The 15,015-nt window shown below is 46.9% G+C and overlaps 1 protein-coding gene and 1 long non-coding RNA gene across 5 annotated transcripts in view; one reads left to right on the top strand and one right to left on the bottom strand.

Moving 5' to 3' along the window:
- The window catches only part of AMPH (amphiphysin), a 253,068-nt gene extending 251,385 nt beyond the window's left edge, over positions 1-1,683 (bottom strand). For all 4 annotated transcript variants that reach the window (XM_086696998.1, XM_086696997.1, XM_086696996.1 and 1 more), the window contains exon 1: positions 1,148-1,683. In XM_086696998.1, the coding sequence (XP_086553124.1) occupies positions 1,148-1,216 (69 nt within the window). In that variant the 5' untranslated portion in view covers positions 1,217-1,683. The remainder of the gene's footprint in view (positions 1-1,147) is intronic.
- A 64-nt stretch (positions 1,684-1,747) lies between these two features.
- The window catches only part of LOC147583343 (uncharacterized), a 103,353-nt gene continuing 90,085 nt past the window's right edge, over positions 1,748-15,015 (top strand). The window contains exon 1 of the long non-coding RNA XR_015248116.1: positions 1,748-2,695. This is a non-coding gene — a long non-coding RNA (uncharacterized LOC147583343). The remainder of the gene's footprint in view (positions 2,696-15,015) is intronic.

Raw genomic sequence — 15,015 nt, forward strand, 5'->3', positions numbered from 1 at the left:
TCACAGTCATTTTGAGCAACGCGGCAAATATGACTTCCAGTAAAAGAGGCAAACACTAAACACCCAGAATCCCAGGGACGGAAAACACTGCCACATGAAAGGGAACACAGTTCCACTGACACAAACCGTGGGGCTCAATTAGCCGGCGTTCATTTTCAAGTACGATGCTTAAGCTGCAATATGAATGTCCTTTGGCTGGAGACACAAATGAAGACCTCAGTGCTGACAAGGTCTTGACGACAAGCAGTCTCGAGGGGAGCCAGGCGAGCCCAGCGCCTGCCACAATACCTCAACTGCACAGGGCTGCGCTTGGTGTAAACCTGGGATTCATCTGTGCCCATCTCTGGGAGAAGAAAATAAATTACTGAGAGGCCAATGTGCTGAGGAGCTTGTAAAACACTAGGGAACACAACCTGAGTGTGCAATGTGGATTTTTTTTTGTTTTTAATGCAATAAAACGCCCTCTTTGTGCAGAAATGTGCAAAGAACTGTTAGGTTCAGGTCACATGTATTTCTGACCTTCCAGAGAAGGACACCGACGTCCAAAGGGGCACACACAGAGAGGACCCCCCCCCCCAAAAAAAAGAACACAGAGAAAGAAAAGTGTGTATCCACATCTCTATTTTGAACTCCAGGATTCACTGGACAGCACTGTATTAAAGCCATGGGTTTTCTGAGATGAGCCCGATCGATCCGTACAGATCTGGGGGGTGGCCTCTGCGCTGCACCAGCCGTTTCTGCCGCACCTGGGTCCCCAGGAGACCCCCCGGAGGGAGGACTGCTGCCGCAATCTCCCGCCCGGACCCGCGGACCAGCGGGGAGCGGGCGCCGCGGGCGGGGAGAAGCGCTCGGCTCCGGGGACCGCGGGCGAGCCGCCGCACCTGCCACCGCTCGCGCCCTCGCCCGCCCGGGAGAGCGGCGACCGCGGCCAGCAGCGCGGGGGGCGAGCGCGCGGGGAGACTCGGGCGGACCGCGCGCCCCGGGCGCTCCCGCCTCCCCGCCCGCGGCCGCCTCGCTGCAGTCGCCGCGGCGCAGCGCAGGGCGTCCCCGCGCCCCCGGCCCCGGCCTCCGCCGGTCCCCCGGCCCGCTCGGCCCTCGCCGCCGCGCGCCCCCGCCACCTGCCCTGCGGCCCGCCGCCCGCTCTGACCTTTTCCTGCGCGCGGTTGAGCCGCTTCTGCACGTTCTTGGCGAAGATGCCCGTCTTGATGTCGGCCATGGCTGCGGGTCCGGGAGGCTGCGAGGAGCGGAGCGGAGCGGAGCGGGCGGCGGGCCGGCGGCGGCGAGGACGAGCGGGAGCGCAGGAGGAGGAGGAGCGGGAGGGGAGGAGGAGGAGGAGGAGGAGCGGGAGGGGAGGAGGAGGAGGAGGAGGAGCGGGAGGGGCTGCGAGGAGCAGCCGGGGAGCGCCGGCAGGGGTGAGGGAGGGGCGCCGCGCTAGGCACCGGCTTAAAGCGACAGCGCGCAGGCGGGACGCGCGGGGCCCGGCTGCGGGGCTGCGAGAAAAAGCGAGGGAAGAAGCCCGAAGTCAAAATGCCCCGAGAGTGCCCGCGGCGGTGGAAGAGGAGGTCGGGAGGGGAGAGGGGAACGAGCCCAGCGGCAGTCCGGGGGCCCCGAGGCAGCTCCGGGCTTCTTTCGAGGCGGAGTTTGCGTTGGGGGAGGCCGAGTGGGGCTCGATTCTTTCCAGAAAAAAAAAAAAAAAAGGAGGCTCGTGGGAGGGGGGCGGGGGGCGGGAATGGGGAAGCCTGGATGGGAGGTGCTCTGACGTGGAGGCGGGGGGATGGGCTCTTCCGGAGAGTGCACCCCTCCCTGGTTGTGTGTTCCAGAAAGCTGGGCCTCGCCCTGCCCTCAGGAGGCACACAGCCCGAGGAAAGGTGACTGGGAAACCAAGTCAGTGCGGGGTTTAGAGCTGCCGTGGAGAGGAAAGCGATGCCCACACTTCCCCAAACTTTGAAGACGAGATTTGGGGCCCGCGGTAGGGAGGTTCCATGTTGAGAAGGGATGGTCCCTGTAAGCAAGGTGCTGTGCTTTGGTGATCTGGGTAATTGCTGCCCCCAGGACAGTCAGGTCCTTGATTGCCTCACGTTAACATCGCAAGACCTGGGCCTCTTGCCCTGTGGCTTCCTGCGAACCTGCTGGCAACCTCACAGGGATTCACTGTCCTAAGTATGCTTAGCAGAAGGGAGAATAATAGGGATAAGTTTGTCATATACTTTACACAGAACTCTTGAAGGCCCTGACCAGTGGTGAAACCATTCTGAGTGTGAGGCAGTGTGGCCGGTGGCCCAGCAAGCAGGTCAGAGGTAATCAGGCACCTGAATCCGGTGAGTCCCAGTGAGCATCTCACTGGAGCAGACTGTCACCTGTGGAGCACCCCTGTGAACCACCCCTTGGTATCCACTCGGTGGGAAGTCCCCCCACCTTAGTTGTAGAAGGGCACAGTGACTGGCTTTTGCCAATAAGATGTAGTAAAAGTACACTGGGCCAGATCCAGCCTAAGCCTGGAGAAGCCGAGCGGTTTTGGCACTCTGCGGAGCCCTGTGCTACCGTGTAGAATTTCTCCCTGCTGCGAAAAGCCTCATGGAGAGGCCACGTGGAAAGGGAGAAACCTCAGCCTCCATCCGTCTGACCCACTGACTAAATTCGCATCAGCAAGACCACCAGAAGAACCGCTCAGCTGATCCCAGCAGAGCACAGTGTGGTGAGTAAACAAAATGATAGTGCTTTTCAGCCACTAACTTTTGCAGTGGTTTATTACGGAAATATCCAGCCTGTTCACTTGGCTCTTATTTCCTCTGGATGACTATTCATCCCCGTTTGCCTGGGAATGAAGGGGTTTCCAGGAAACAGGACTTCTAGTTCTTTTTTTTTTTTTTTTTTTAACGTTTATTTATTTTTTTTGGGACAGAGAGAGACAGAGCATGAACGGGGGAGGGGCAGAGAGAGAGGGAGACACAGAATCTGAAACAGGCTCCAGGCTCTGAGCCATCAGCCCAGAGCCCGACGCGGGGCTCGATCTCACCGACCGCGAGATCGTGACCTGGCTGAAGTCGGACGCTTAACCGACTGCGCCACCCAGGCGCCCCATAGGACTTCTAGTTCTAAAGCCCAGAAATCCCTGGGTAAACCTGGATGAACTGGTCACCCTACTTCCAACATCTGAAGTAAACACGAGTTTACTTCAGAGGGAAGTAAAGAGAAAATCCCTCTCTTGGTCAACACTCAGTAGAAAAGACTGCCCAGGGGGCCTGGGTGGCTCAGTAGGTTAAGCTTCTGACTTCGGCTCAGGTCATGATGTCAGGGTTTCTGGGTTCAAGCCCCACGTTGGGCTCTGTGCTGACAGCTCAGAGCCTGGAGCCTATTTCAGATTCTGTGTCTCCCTCTCTCTGCCCCTCCCCAGCTCACTCTCTCTCTCTCTCTCTCTCTCTCTCAAAAATAAACAAACAAATATTAAAAAAAGAAAAGGAAAGAAAAGAAAAGGCTGGCCAGAAGACAGAAATTGAGTCATGTCTCTAAAACACGGGGCTTTTGGGGCGCCTGGGTGGCGCAGTCGGTTAAGCGTCCGACTTCAGCCAGGTCACGATCTCGCGGTCCATGAGTTCGAGCCCCGCATCGGGCTCTGGGCTGATGGCTCAGAGCCTGGAGCCTGTTTCCGATTTGTGTCTCCCTCTCTCTCTGCCCCTCGCCCGTTCATGCTCTGTCTCTCTCTGTCCCAAAAATAAATAAACGTTGAAAAAAAAATTTTTTTTAAAAAATAAAACACGGGGCTTTAGAACCTTAGCTCGGCCCTGAGATCTTGTCTTGAGGATACCAGCCTCAGAATGCTGGAATACACCAGAATGTTCTGGAGCATATCAGTCTGTGGGCACAGTCCATGGGGGTCCCAAAGCCCCCTCCGCTCCCATCCTGGGCCTGGCTATAGCTTCCCTCACAAATGTCACTGCCCTCTTTCTAAACAAGCAAGGGACAGAGTTCCAAGCAATAAAAACCAAGCAGGTTTACTTTTCCTCTGCTTGCTGAGTGCCCAAGCCATCCATTCCCACTGCACCAGGCTTTGTCTCTCCTTGCAATTACTCCCCCACCAATTTTTGGAACACAGCAAATATCTTTTGAACTAAAATTGCAAATGGCTAGCTTTTCCCACGGTTCAGATGCCCAAATCTAGTTCTGGAATGGGGGTAGAAAGGGGAAGCGAGTCATTTCTTGATAATTGTATTTGAAATACATGCCGAGCATGTTACAAAGTTGTTATGCGCAAAGTTATCGAATTAGTGCTCTCCAGCTGAGAGAGAAAACGGTATCCATTTTCAGGTTGCTATGAGGGTCATTCTAGCCAGTCTAGAATAGTGATGAAGCACTTAGCTGCTACTTAGTAGGTGCTTTGCAAATATTTGTTGAAAAAAAAATGCATGGGTACATGAGACTAGATATTGGGCACCCATCTAAGCCGTTTCTTCTCCTAATTCTGCAATAATGCTCCTGGAACGGCAGTGTGTGGAAGGGGCCCCCAACTATGATGATTTTTAAATATTGTTACGCCATACAGTAGAGGCATTTTTCATACAAAATCTCCTGCAGGACCCAAATATATTAATCAGATGGACTCCTCTCTGGTTGTGGAGGGTGTGAAGTGACCAGAGCCCCACCCATGAGGCCACCCGGTTATTGCCTGCATCTGTCTCTAAGGAAGACCTTCAGCGCTGCAGACTTCCCTGCCCACAGAGGAAATCCACAGCGGAAGTGACCTCAGAGGCACCTTCCACCTCCACAGTCACAGGAGCCATGCTTCTGTGTGCATTTCCTTCACCCACAACACCACTGGACCCACCTCCCAACTTTCCTTGCTTGCCGGTGTTTCTTCCTCCTAGTTTTACCCCCCATTTTTCTCCTCAGTCAAGGAAAAACAGGGCTTCTACAGTTCCATGTAGATTTCACTGTTAATGAGGAATAACCCCAGTTCTTTCCAGCGTTGAGGACAAGCTTAGGTGTCAAGTTATAGTTGATATTTATTCAGGTAAGTTTCATAGACAGTATCATGACTCCAGCCCCGCCCAGATCTTCTTCATCCAGGCAAGGAGGAAGTCCTGATTTTTCTTTTCTTGTTTTTGAGAGAGAGAGAGAGGGAGTGAGAGTGCAGGTGTACGCAGGGGAGGGGCAGGGAGAGAGAGACTCTGAAGCAGGATCTGTGCCCAGCATGGAGCCCAGCACGGGGCTCGATCTCATGACCCTGATATCATGACCTGAGCCAAAATCAAGAGTCAGATGCTGAACCAACTGCACCACCCAGAAGCCCCTTCCTGAATTATTTTTAACTTCGTTTTTCTTTCCTCCTAAATTTAGCTTAAGATTGGTTGATAAGTAAAAAATGTGAATTATGCTAGGTTCTGATAATTTGGAATAGGCCCAGAATCACTACTGTGTTATCACAGAACTCATTTTCCATATTTTTAATGGCACAGAGCTTTATGCTCGCCAATCTTTGTATCTTGTAAGTCCTTTTAGACCCTTAAGGAAGGAGATTTTTAAATCCATGTTTAAACGTATCTAGTTATTTGAAGCTCTTACAAGAGTTGAAATATATGCTATGGTGTGTCATTAGCCACAACCTCTTTGCATCATTGTATCTAATGAAGGAGGCATTTCCTTTAAACATTTGGTGGAGCCTACCTGGAATTTCAGCCCCAATCAAATCTTGAGTAGTTGTTACACTTCCCTCTTGGTTCAAAGACTCAGATGCAATTTTATTTTCTCTCACAAATTTAAAGTAGCAGCGGATGGAGCACGTTCTCTAGAAAGATACATATTTTGACCAATTATCTTCTACATTTCAAGTAAAAACATACAAGTGCAGATAAACAGTCAACTCTTCAAAGTATGCCAATTATTTACATTCTAGTCCCACATACAGTTTTAGTAAATTTTGCCTGTATGACTGCCCTCTTCTATTCCTAATTTAACCAGGTCTAAAAATAGCAACTTCCTCACTACATTAATAATGCATCACTAATGCATCCCAAAATACTAACTAGGAGTCAAGAGCTTTGTTTTTCATAGACAGAGCCATTGGCCACCAAGAAAAACAATCACAATGTATAAATTGCCTAATAACTGTAATGTATTTTGACACCATGCTTGATGCTTTTTTGCAGAGTAGATGCAAAACAACTCCCATATCCCAAACAAATTGCTAGAACATCACTTAATAGCTTATAAGCCAATCGAGAGGTCAGGGAGCAAAACAAAATGGAAATTCTAATTAGCCACAACTCTTTCTGAAGAAAGGGACAAGTTCCTGCAAATATTTTAAGCTATTTTCTATCCACAAATAAGCTCTAAAAATTCCACATCCAAGGTGGACATAAGCATATTTGTCTGGGCAACCGAGAGCACCCTCTTAATAGCTTCAAGAGCTGGATTATCTTACTGGGAATTTTCCAGCTTGGACAACCCCCGCTTCATAGCAGGGACGTTCTTCAAAACCTCTTAAGAAATACTTAATTGTATCATGTATTGGAAGAGAACTTTTTGGTTCAAGGAACTTATTTTTGGTTAAATTTGCCCGTGTTTATATTTTATAAGAATAGAGCTATCCACATGTGGCTGCCTTTGACTGCCTGGCCACTCCCCTACCCTCACCTCTTCTGTCACCCCTATACTTCTGTCTCCAAGGTGGCTCCTAGAGCTGTGGCCACCAGCAGAGTAGAGGTCCTACTTGGGACCATAGTGTGGGGATCCTTGGACCCCCCACTGCAAGCCTGCGTGCACTTCAGCCAAAGCCCCTGGTTAAGGAGGCCAGTCCGGGGTCATGCTAGGATCTTATGTTCAGGAAGCCTGGACTAAGCATCGTGTTCTCCCAAATATCTGCCTGCCTACTTCCCTGCAGTAGAGCCTCCGAGCTCTCCAGAGGCCACGTGACCTTCTACCTGTTCTCACATCTCAAAACCCCCTCACTCCACCACTCTGCTCTAAAGACCCCCAGCATGCTGCTGTTTCAAGCCACCTGCAAGGAATCAGGCAGGTTGGGTGGTGAGGGTGGGAAGACTCCCTGTATTAGCTCAGCGTTACTGCCGTCGTTCAACGGTATTGGGCTTACACAGGCTTCAGTTAGCTAGTCTAGGACACAATTTGTCATGGATTGAGTTGTGTCCCTGTGATATTGTCATTTATAATAAGAAATATTATATTTGGTCCCTGTCCGTGTTTCTGGCACAGAGCTCCTAAAACCCTTGGAACTCCCCCAAGTGATGAGAGCAATAAAGGCATCTGGCTATCCAGAAGCAGCTCCCTGTCAACCATACCTGAATGTCTGTTAATGAGGTGGCTTTTGGAAAACTCTAAGGATGAGGGCCGGTTGCCAGGGGACCCAACCATGTGATTAGAATATTGGAACTGTCAATCCCCCACCCCTACAGAGTCCCCTCCTGGGGAGGAGAGAAAACCTGGAGAGTGGGTTCAGTCACCTATGGCCAATGATTTAATCATTCGTGCCTATGTAATGAACCCTCCATAAAAACCCAAAAGGACAGATCTAGAGGGCTTCTGGGCTGGTGAACGCAGGGAGGCACTAGGAAAGTGGCAGGCCTGGAGGGGCAGGGAAGTTCTGCACCCCCTCCCCATACCTTGTCCTATGTGTCTCTTCCCTCTGGCCGTTCCTGTGTTATATCCTTTTATAATAAACCAGTGATCTAGTAGGTAAAATGTTTCTCTGAGTTCTGTGAGATGATGCAGCAAATTGATTGAATCCAAGGAGGGAGATGTGGGAACCTCTGATTTACAGTAAAACCTTGGATTGTGAGTAACTTGTTCTGTGAGTGTTCTGCAAGACAAGCAAATATGTCTAATAAATTTTAACTTGCTAAGCAGGCGATGTCTTGCAATACGGGTAGTACCTGACACCGAATGTCACGTTATCACAACTGAGCCAATGGTTCTTCTCTCTCTCTCTCTCTCTCTCTCTCTGTGGGATTGTGGGTGATCATCTCCCATGCTCCAATGCTCGGTCTCAGGCCATGGTGTTTGGCAGAAATCAGTGATTTTTCAGAACGTTGAAAGGTGCCCACAACTGCACTAGTGTATTTTTTTTTTTGTCACTTCAAAGCACCTATGGACAGTTCTTTGCTTTTCCAGACAAGAGTAAGCTTAGGAATGCTTTGCTTCATTCTAGGTCAGGATGCCTGCAGATACAGACCCTGTCCTTGGCTGCCTTCTTGCCATTAAATACAGTATATAACAAGTTTATTAATACTTTACTATAGTCAACATCCATGGGAGTGTATACAATGCCCCCGTGCAGAAAAAGATTCCATTGAGCCAATAGATAGCAGTGATTCCGTTAGTGATTGTGAAAGTCATCTTACTCGATACCCCTCCTCTCTCTCTTGTCTCCCTCACACTAGCCACGAAGGTTTTCAGAGGTAAGTGCAGGTTAATTTGTTTCTTTTTCTTTATATTTTGCATTTTCTTTATTATTTTGTTTTGTATTACAGTATTGTAGCCATTTTTATATGAGTATTTTTAGGTGTAGAACGAATCCTCTGAGTTTCTATTATTTCTTATGGCGAAATTTGCTTTCATACACAAATGCTTTGGATTACAAGCGTATTTCCGGAACGAATTATGCTGGCAAAATAAAGTTTACTGTATTTATAAACAGTTGGTGAGCAGCACCGGTGACAACCGGGACTTATACCTGGTGTCTGAAGTGGGAGGCAGGTGCAGTCTTGTGGCACTGAACCTTTAATGTGTGGGATTCGATGCCAAGTCCTCATAGATGGGGTCAGGACTGAACGGAATTGTAGGATACCCAGCCATTGTTGCAGAATTGCATGGTAAGGGGAACCTGAGCCCTCCTCCCACGTTTGGTGGTCAGAAGAAGTATAGAAAAGAGACACACGGGAGGAATTTTTTCCCAGTTCCCACAAGGGATGAAGTCATAACCACTGGTACCTGTGAATATGACCTGATTTGGAAATAGGGTCCATACGGTTGTAATTGAGCTATAAATCAACATGAGGTCATACTGGAGGAAGGTGGACCCTTAATCCGACATAACTGGTGTCCTTATAAAGAGAGGGGAGATGCAGACACAGACACACACAAGAGGAAAATGCCCCGAGCAGTCAGCGCCAGTGTGGAGATGGAAGCAGAGACCCAAGTAACGCAGCCACACGCAAAGAGCCCCAAGGACCCCCAGCAGCACAGAGGCAGGGAGAGGGAGCCTAGCCCTCCTCCCACCTTGATGGTCCTCTAGCCTCCAGAATCGAGGGAATGGCTTGTTGTTTGTTACCGCAGGCCTAAGAAACTTTTACACAGAATCCGGCCTCTTTCTTCCTACCAGCCTGCATCTTGGAAAACTGTATCCCCCAGTCCAAGTAACTGACAAACAGATCTCCAAACAGGAGCTTTTCATTAGTTGGAACAGTCTGTGTTCATCTGTTGCTTTCTTCGGAAACAATGTCTTTTTAATAAGCATATGATCTGTCCATATTCTCCTTAATTTAGTAGGAAAAGCGGTGGCTTTTGAGGGAGCCTGTGGCAGGTCGGGTCCTTGCGAAGCAGGGGCTGAGTTTGGGGCACAAGCTAAGTAAAGCATTGAACTGTGAGAGGCAGGAGGAGGAAGGGTTGGCAGAGGAGAAAGTCCAGCGGCCAGGCAGGCCTGATGAAACCTTGACCAATCTGGGAGGGGCTTTGTCTGTCGTGAGCATAGTGAGTGCCTCTGTTTGACAGGGGCTGGGCCATTACCGCCCTGCCCACTGGCCACCCTAGGAGGGGTGTGAATGGGGCCAGGTGGTTCAATGCCTGGGGACTGCATTCCCTCAGAGGGAGGCAGCAAGTCTTCTCGAAGGGGCGGTCTGGGCAGCGGATCCCACTCGTACTCTCTGTGGTCCAGATAGAGAGCTCCTGGGCACATACTAGGCGCATGCGCTTCAGTCTCTCCAAACTGTCATTCTCTCTTTCTTCAGCTCTCCATGTTCTCGCGCCCCCTATGGGCACTGAGACACCAGAAGGTTCTGAAGGTACCTTAACACTTCCTGGGTCATCCTCCTCGAAGGCCAGACTTTTACATTTAAACATGGTCCATTTGTCCCTAACGGATGAAGTCAGTTACAGTCACCTGTGTTGTCAGATTTCTCCACTCAAAAGCTACCACTTCCCCACTTAAATAAGAAACTTGTAGGTAGATATTCTGAGACTATATGCAAACTCCTGTCAAACTCTCGCTCCCCCAATTTGGCATGCATGAGGATTCTTGCCTAAATCTGTCTTTACTAAGATGATTTTTAAATGGTAATTTTCCAATTCCATCAGTGCTACCGTGTTTATTAGTCAGCATTCTGTTTTGCGGAACAGGTCACCTTTTCTTCCCAGGTATTTTTTAATTTACGATCTGTTATCAAGGTGGACTCCTGGATCTGTGATTTATTCACTCTATTTCTGTTCTTCTTCACCTTAATGCTCAGTTATCCCAGCCTTGGCCAATGAAAGGCCTTTCATTTCTTTTTCTTATACCCTCATCATTCTTTTGGCACTTATTTCCTGGCATAATAAGATGTGCCAGGCTCATCTTGTATTTTCTGGGCTTTGAATAAGCCATTTCGCCATGAACTCCTGGTTCATTTCTGTGGAGAATTATATTTAGAGATGAAGGTCTTGGCTCAGGCTCTACTCATTGCAACTGAATGTCTGAGTGTCATTGAAATAATAAATTTATACCAATGCCTCTAATTTGAATCCACCCTAGGTTTTTGCTTGCCTTCCCCCCATTCTATGTTCCTACCTCTATCTCCCAACTTCCATATTCCTCTGGCTCCCAAAAACCTCACTGTAGTCCCTCATTTGCTCAGTTCTGCAGTAGCCACAAAATGATTTCATAATGTTCATGTCACTACAAATAAACCTACTGAGAGGAGTCAAGGTTGGTTTACCTTTTTTGTTCCTTTAGATTGAAGTCAGAGTACTATGTTCCAAACTTATTTGCGGTACTGGCATAAAGACAGACATACAGACCAATGAAATCAAAGAGAGAGCCCAGAAAAAAACCTTCACATGTATGGTCATATGATTTTTAAGAAGAGGGGCCAAAGCCACTCAATGAAGAAAGGACAGTCTTTTCAACAAATGGTGCTGGGAAAACTGGGTATTGATATGCAAATAGATGAAGTTGCACTCTTACTTTATACCATATACAAAATGGATCAAAGGCCTAAATGTAAGACCCAAAACTAGAGCACTCTTATAAGAAAATATGAGAGGAAAGCCTCTGCGATACTGGGTTTGGCAGTGACTTCTTGGATCTCACTAACATCATGGACAACAAAATTAAATAGGTAAATTGGAACACAACAAAATTAAACGCTTTTGTGCATCACAAAAAACAACAGAGTCAAAAGGCAAACCATGGAACCCGAGAAAATATTTGTTTACCATATATCTGATAAGGGATTCATATCCAGAACATATAAAGAACTCCTACAAATCAAGAACAAAAACAACCTGATGAAAAAAATGGACAAAGGACTTGAATAGACTGTTCTCCAAAGAAGATAACAAATGGCCAATAAGCCCATGAAAAGATGTTCAGTATCACTCACCATCAGGAAATGCAAATCAAAACCACAATGAGATGCCACTGTATGCCCATTAAGACAGGTACTCTCAAAAACAGAAAATAATTGTTGGCAAGGATGTGGAGAACTTGGAACCCTCGTGCACTATTGGTGGGAATGTAAAATGTTACAGCCTCTGTGGAAAATAATGTGGTACTTTTTCAAAAAATTAAGAATAGAATTACTATATGATCCAGAAATTCCACTTCGGGATATATACCCACCCTCCAATTAAAGTAAGGTCTCAAAGAGATATTTGTACACCCATGTTCACAGCAGCATTATTCGTAATAAACAAAATATAGATAGAAGCAACTCTAGTGTCCATTGACTAATGGATAAACAAGTATGGTATATACATACAACAAAGTTTTATTCAAACTTATAAAGGAAGGAGATGCTGGGGCGCTTGGGCGGCTCAGTTGGTAAAGCTTCCGACTTTTGATTTCAGCTCAGGTCATGATCCCAGGGTCGTGGAATAGAGCCCCCACTTTGGGCTCTGCGCTGAGCATGGAGCCTGCTTGGGATTCTCTCTCTCTCTCTCTCTCTCTCTCTCTCTCTCTCTCTCTCTCTCTTTCTCTCTCTCTGTCTCTCCATCCCTCCATCTCTCTCAAAATAAATCAATAAACTTTAAAAAAATAAAGGAAATCTTGATACAAGCTACAACATGGATGAATCTTGAGGACATAATGCCAAGTAAAACAAGCCTTTCACAAAAGAACAAGTACCACGTGATTCCACTTATATAAAGTACCTAGATTTCAGAGGGACAGAAAATAGAACAGTGGTGCCTGTGACTGGGGGCAGTGGGGATTTGCTGTTTAATAGGTACAGAGTTTCAGTTTTACAAGACGAAAAGAGTTGCACAGGTGGATAATGGTGATGATCATACAACACTGTGGATGTGCTTCATGTCGCCAAACTACACACTTAAAAACTGGCTAACATGATAAATTGTATGCTGTTTTACCACAACGAAAAATGAAAACCTTCTTCAGGCAAATCACTTTATTCATTGGAAACAGGCTCATTTGTTCCTGTTTTCCTTTAGTTTGAGATTTTTCTCTCATTCTTGTTATTAAATCTGTAGAACGTTAGTACAAATTCTATGCAACATTGTATAGAAAGGTATACCCAGGGAAGAGTCATCCCTTTGCCTGTCCCTACAATCCCTTCATCTCCATCCCTGTGGGTAACTGGTTTCATTAGTTTTTGTTTTATCTTTCTTGTATTTATTTTTTTGCAAAATTATACAGATGTGTGTAGTTTTTACATTTTCTTCTACTTTTTAAATTTTTTGTTTCAACGTTTATTTATTTTTGGGACAGAGAGAGACAGAGCATGAACGGGGGAGGGGCAGAGAGAGAGGGAGACACAGAATCGGAAACAGGCTCCAGGCTCTGAGCCGTCAGCCCAGAGCCCGACACGGGGCTCGATCTCACGGACCGCGAGATCGTGACCTGGCTGAAGTCGGACGCTTAACCGACTGCGCCACCCAGGCGCCCCTCTTCTACTTTTTAAAAAACGTTTATTTATTTTGAGAGAGAGCGCGTGCGTGGAGGGGCAGAGAGAGTGGAAGAGAGAGAGTATCCCAAGCTGACTCAGCGCTGTCAGCTCGGAGCCCCATGTGGAGCTCGAACCCACGAGTTGCGAGCCTGACCTGAGCTGAAATCAAGAGTCAGGCACTCACCCAACTCAGCCACCCTGGTGCCCCAATTTTCTTCTACTTTTTATAAAAAAGGTGGCATACCACATGTATTTTTTTGCATTTTTCACTTAAAATATATTCTCAAAACGATTCCCTTTCAGTTCATAGAAATTTTCCTCATTTTTTTTTACTGGTTCATAATACTCCATAGTATGTATTTCCCATACTTTACTTATCCAACAATTATTGTCCTAATTTATCTTGATGCTCAAATTGTCCCAGATTTAGCCACTGAAAGCAGTCTCCCGCATTTGAGCATTTAAGTAATTGGCAGTATTTTGTCATTACAAATGGTGCTTCGATGAATAACTTTTGCATATGAATAACTTTCTGCATATGTATTTTCATGTTGTTCAAAGAGTATCTTCAGGATATTCCTAGAAGTGAAATCTGTGAGTCAAAGAATACACACACATGGAGTTTTGATCAGTATTGTCGAATTATTTTCCTTAGGATAGTACTTTTGTTCATCCTAATCAGCAAGGTATAAAAGTGCCTATTTCCCCACAGTCTTGCTAATTTTATCAAGCCTTTGTATTTTGTCAACATGAGGGATAACGAGAAAGCTGAAGGAACTGTAACGCTGAAATAAATGAAAGATTATTTCTCAAATATCTCTCTAAAGTGAAGACGAGATTATGAAAGTTGTGTCACTAATTCCAATATCTGGGTCATCTGCATCTGTAGGCTGATTCTATCAACGTTTGTGTTTTTAAAAGTTTTTTAGGTTTATTTATTTGGAGAGAGAGGAAGAGAGTAGGGGAGGGACAGAGCGAGAGGGAGAGAGAGAGAGTCCCAAGCAGGCTCCTCACTGTCCATGCACCGCCCAGTGCAGGGCTCAAACCCACAAACCATGAGATCGTGACCTGAGCTGAAATCAAGAGTCGGATGCTTAACTGAGTGAGCCACCCAGGCGCCCCTCAATGTTTTGTTTTTTTTTTAATGTAGACTACAAATCATGTCTCTTACTTACACTTGCATGACAGACATTGCGTATAAATGAGTAGACATTGAAGCAAATAATCTTTTGCCCCAGAATGGTACACCCTTTTCTGTTAGGCAGCTAAGGTAAAAGGATGATTTCTTTCATCTTATTGGGAGTTAAGCTGGGTAGGGAATCAGTAGCAGCTTCAGATGGTTGCAGTTTAGCTGTGGTCCTCTTGAGAATGAAGTCAACCCTCTCCCTCCAGTGGGGCCTTGCAAGTGATTCACCAGAATACGATAAGACCTTGGGATCTCTCTCTGCTTTCAGCTTCTTACACTGTGCAGGGCCTGACCTCCTTGATCTCATTGGGAGTTGAGCAGTGGTAGCCGGGGTTTTGATTCAGTTATCTTCTAGCATCAAGTATTTTGAGGCGATGTCAGGCCCCTCCAGCCTGTGACACAGGCACAGTGGGACTAAGAGATACCTCTGTCTTCCAGCTCCAGCTCTGGCCACCACTAATTCAGGAAAAGCGGGAGAGATTGTTGAGTGTGGAGGGCTAGATTTATGTTTGAGATTTGCATTAGCTTTCCATGGCTACTTTAACAAATTACTGTAGACTTGGTGGCTTAAAACAGCACAGATTTATTACCTTATGATTCTGTAGATCAGAAGTCTGACAAGACTTCAATGCGCCAACGTCAAGGTATCAGCTGGGTGCATTCCTTTCTGGAGGCTCTAGAGGGGAATCCCAATTCTTTGTCATTTCCAGCTTCCAGAATTCC

The sequence above is a fragment of the Puma concolor genome, chromosome A2 (assembly GCF_028749965.1).
Source record: "Puma concolor isolate L17-30 chromosome A2, mPumCon1.1.hap2, whole genome shotgun sequence".
Lineage (NCBI taxonomy): Eukaryota > Metazoa > Chordata > Mammalia > Carnivora > Felidae > Puma > Puma concolor.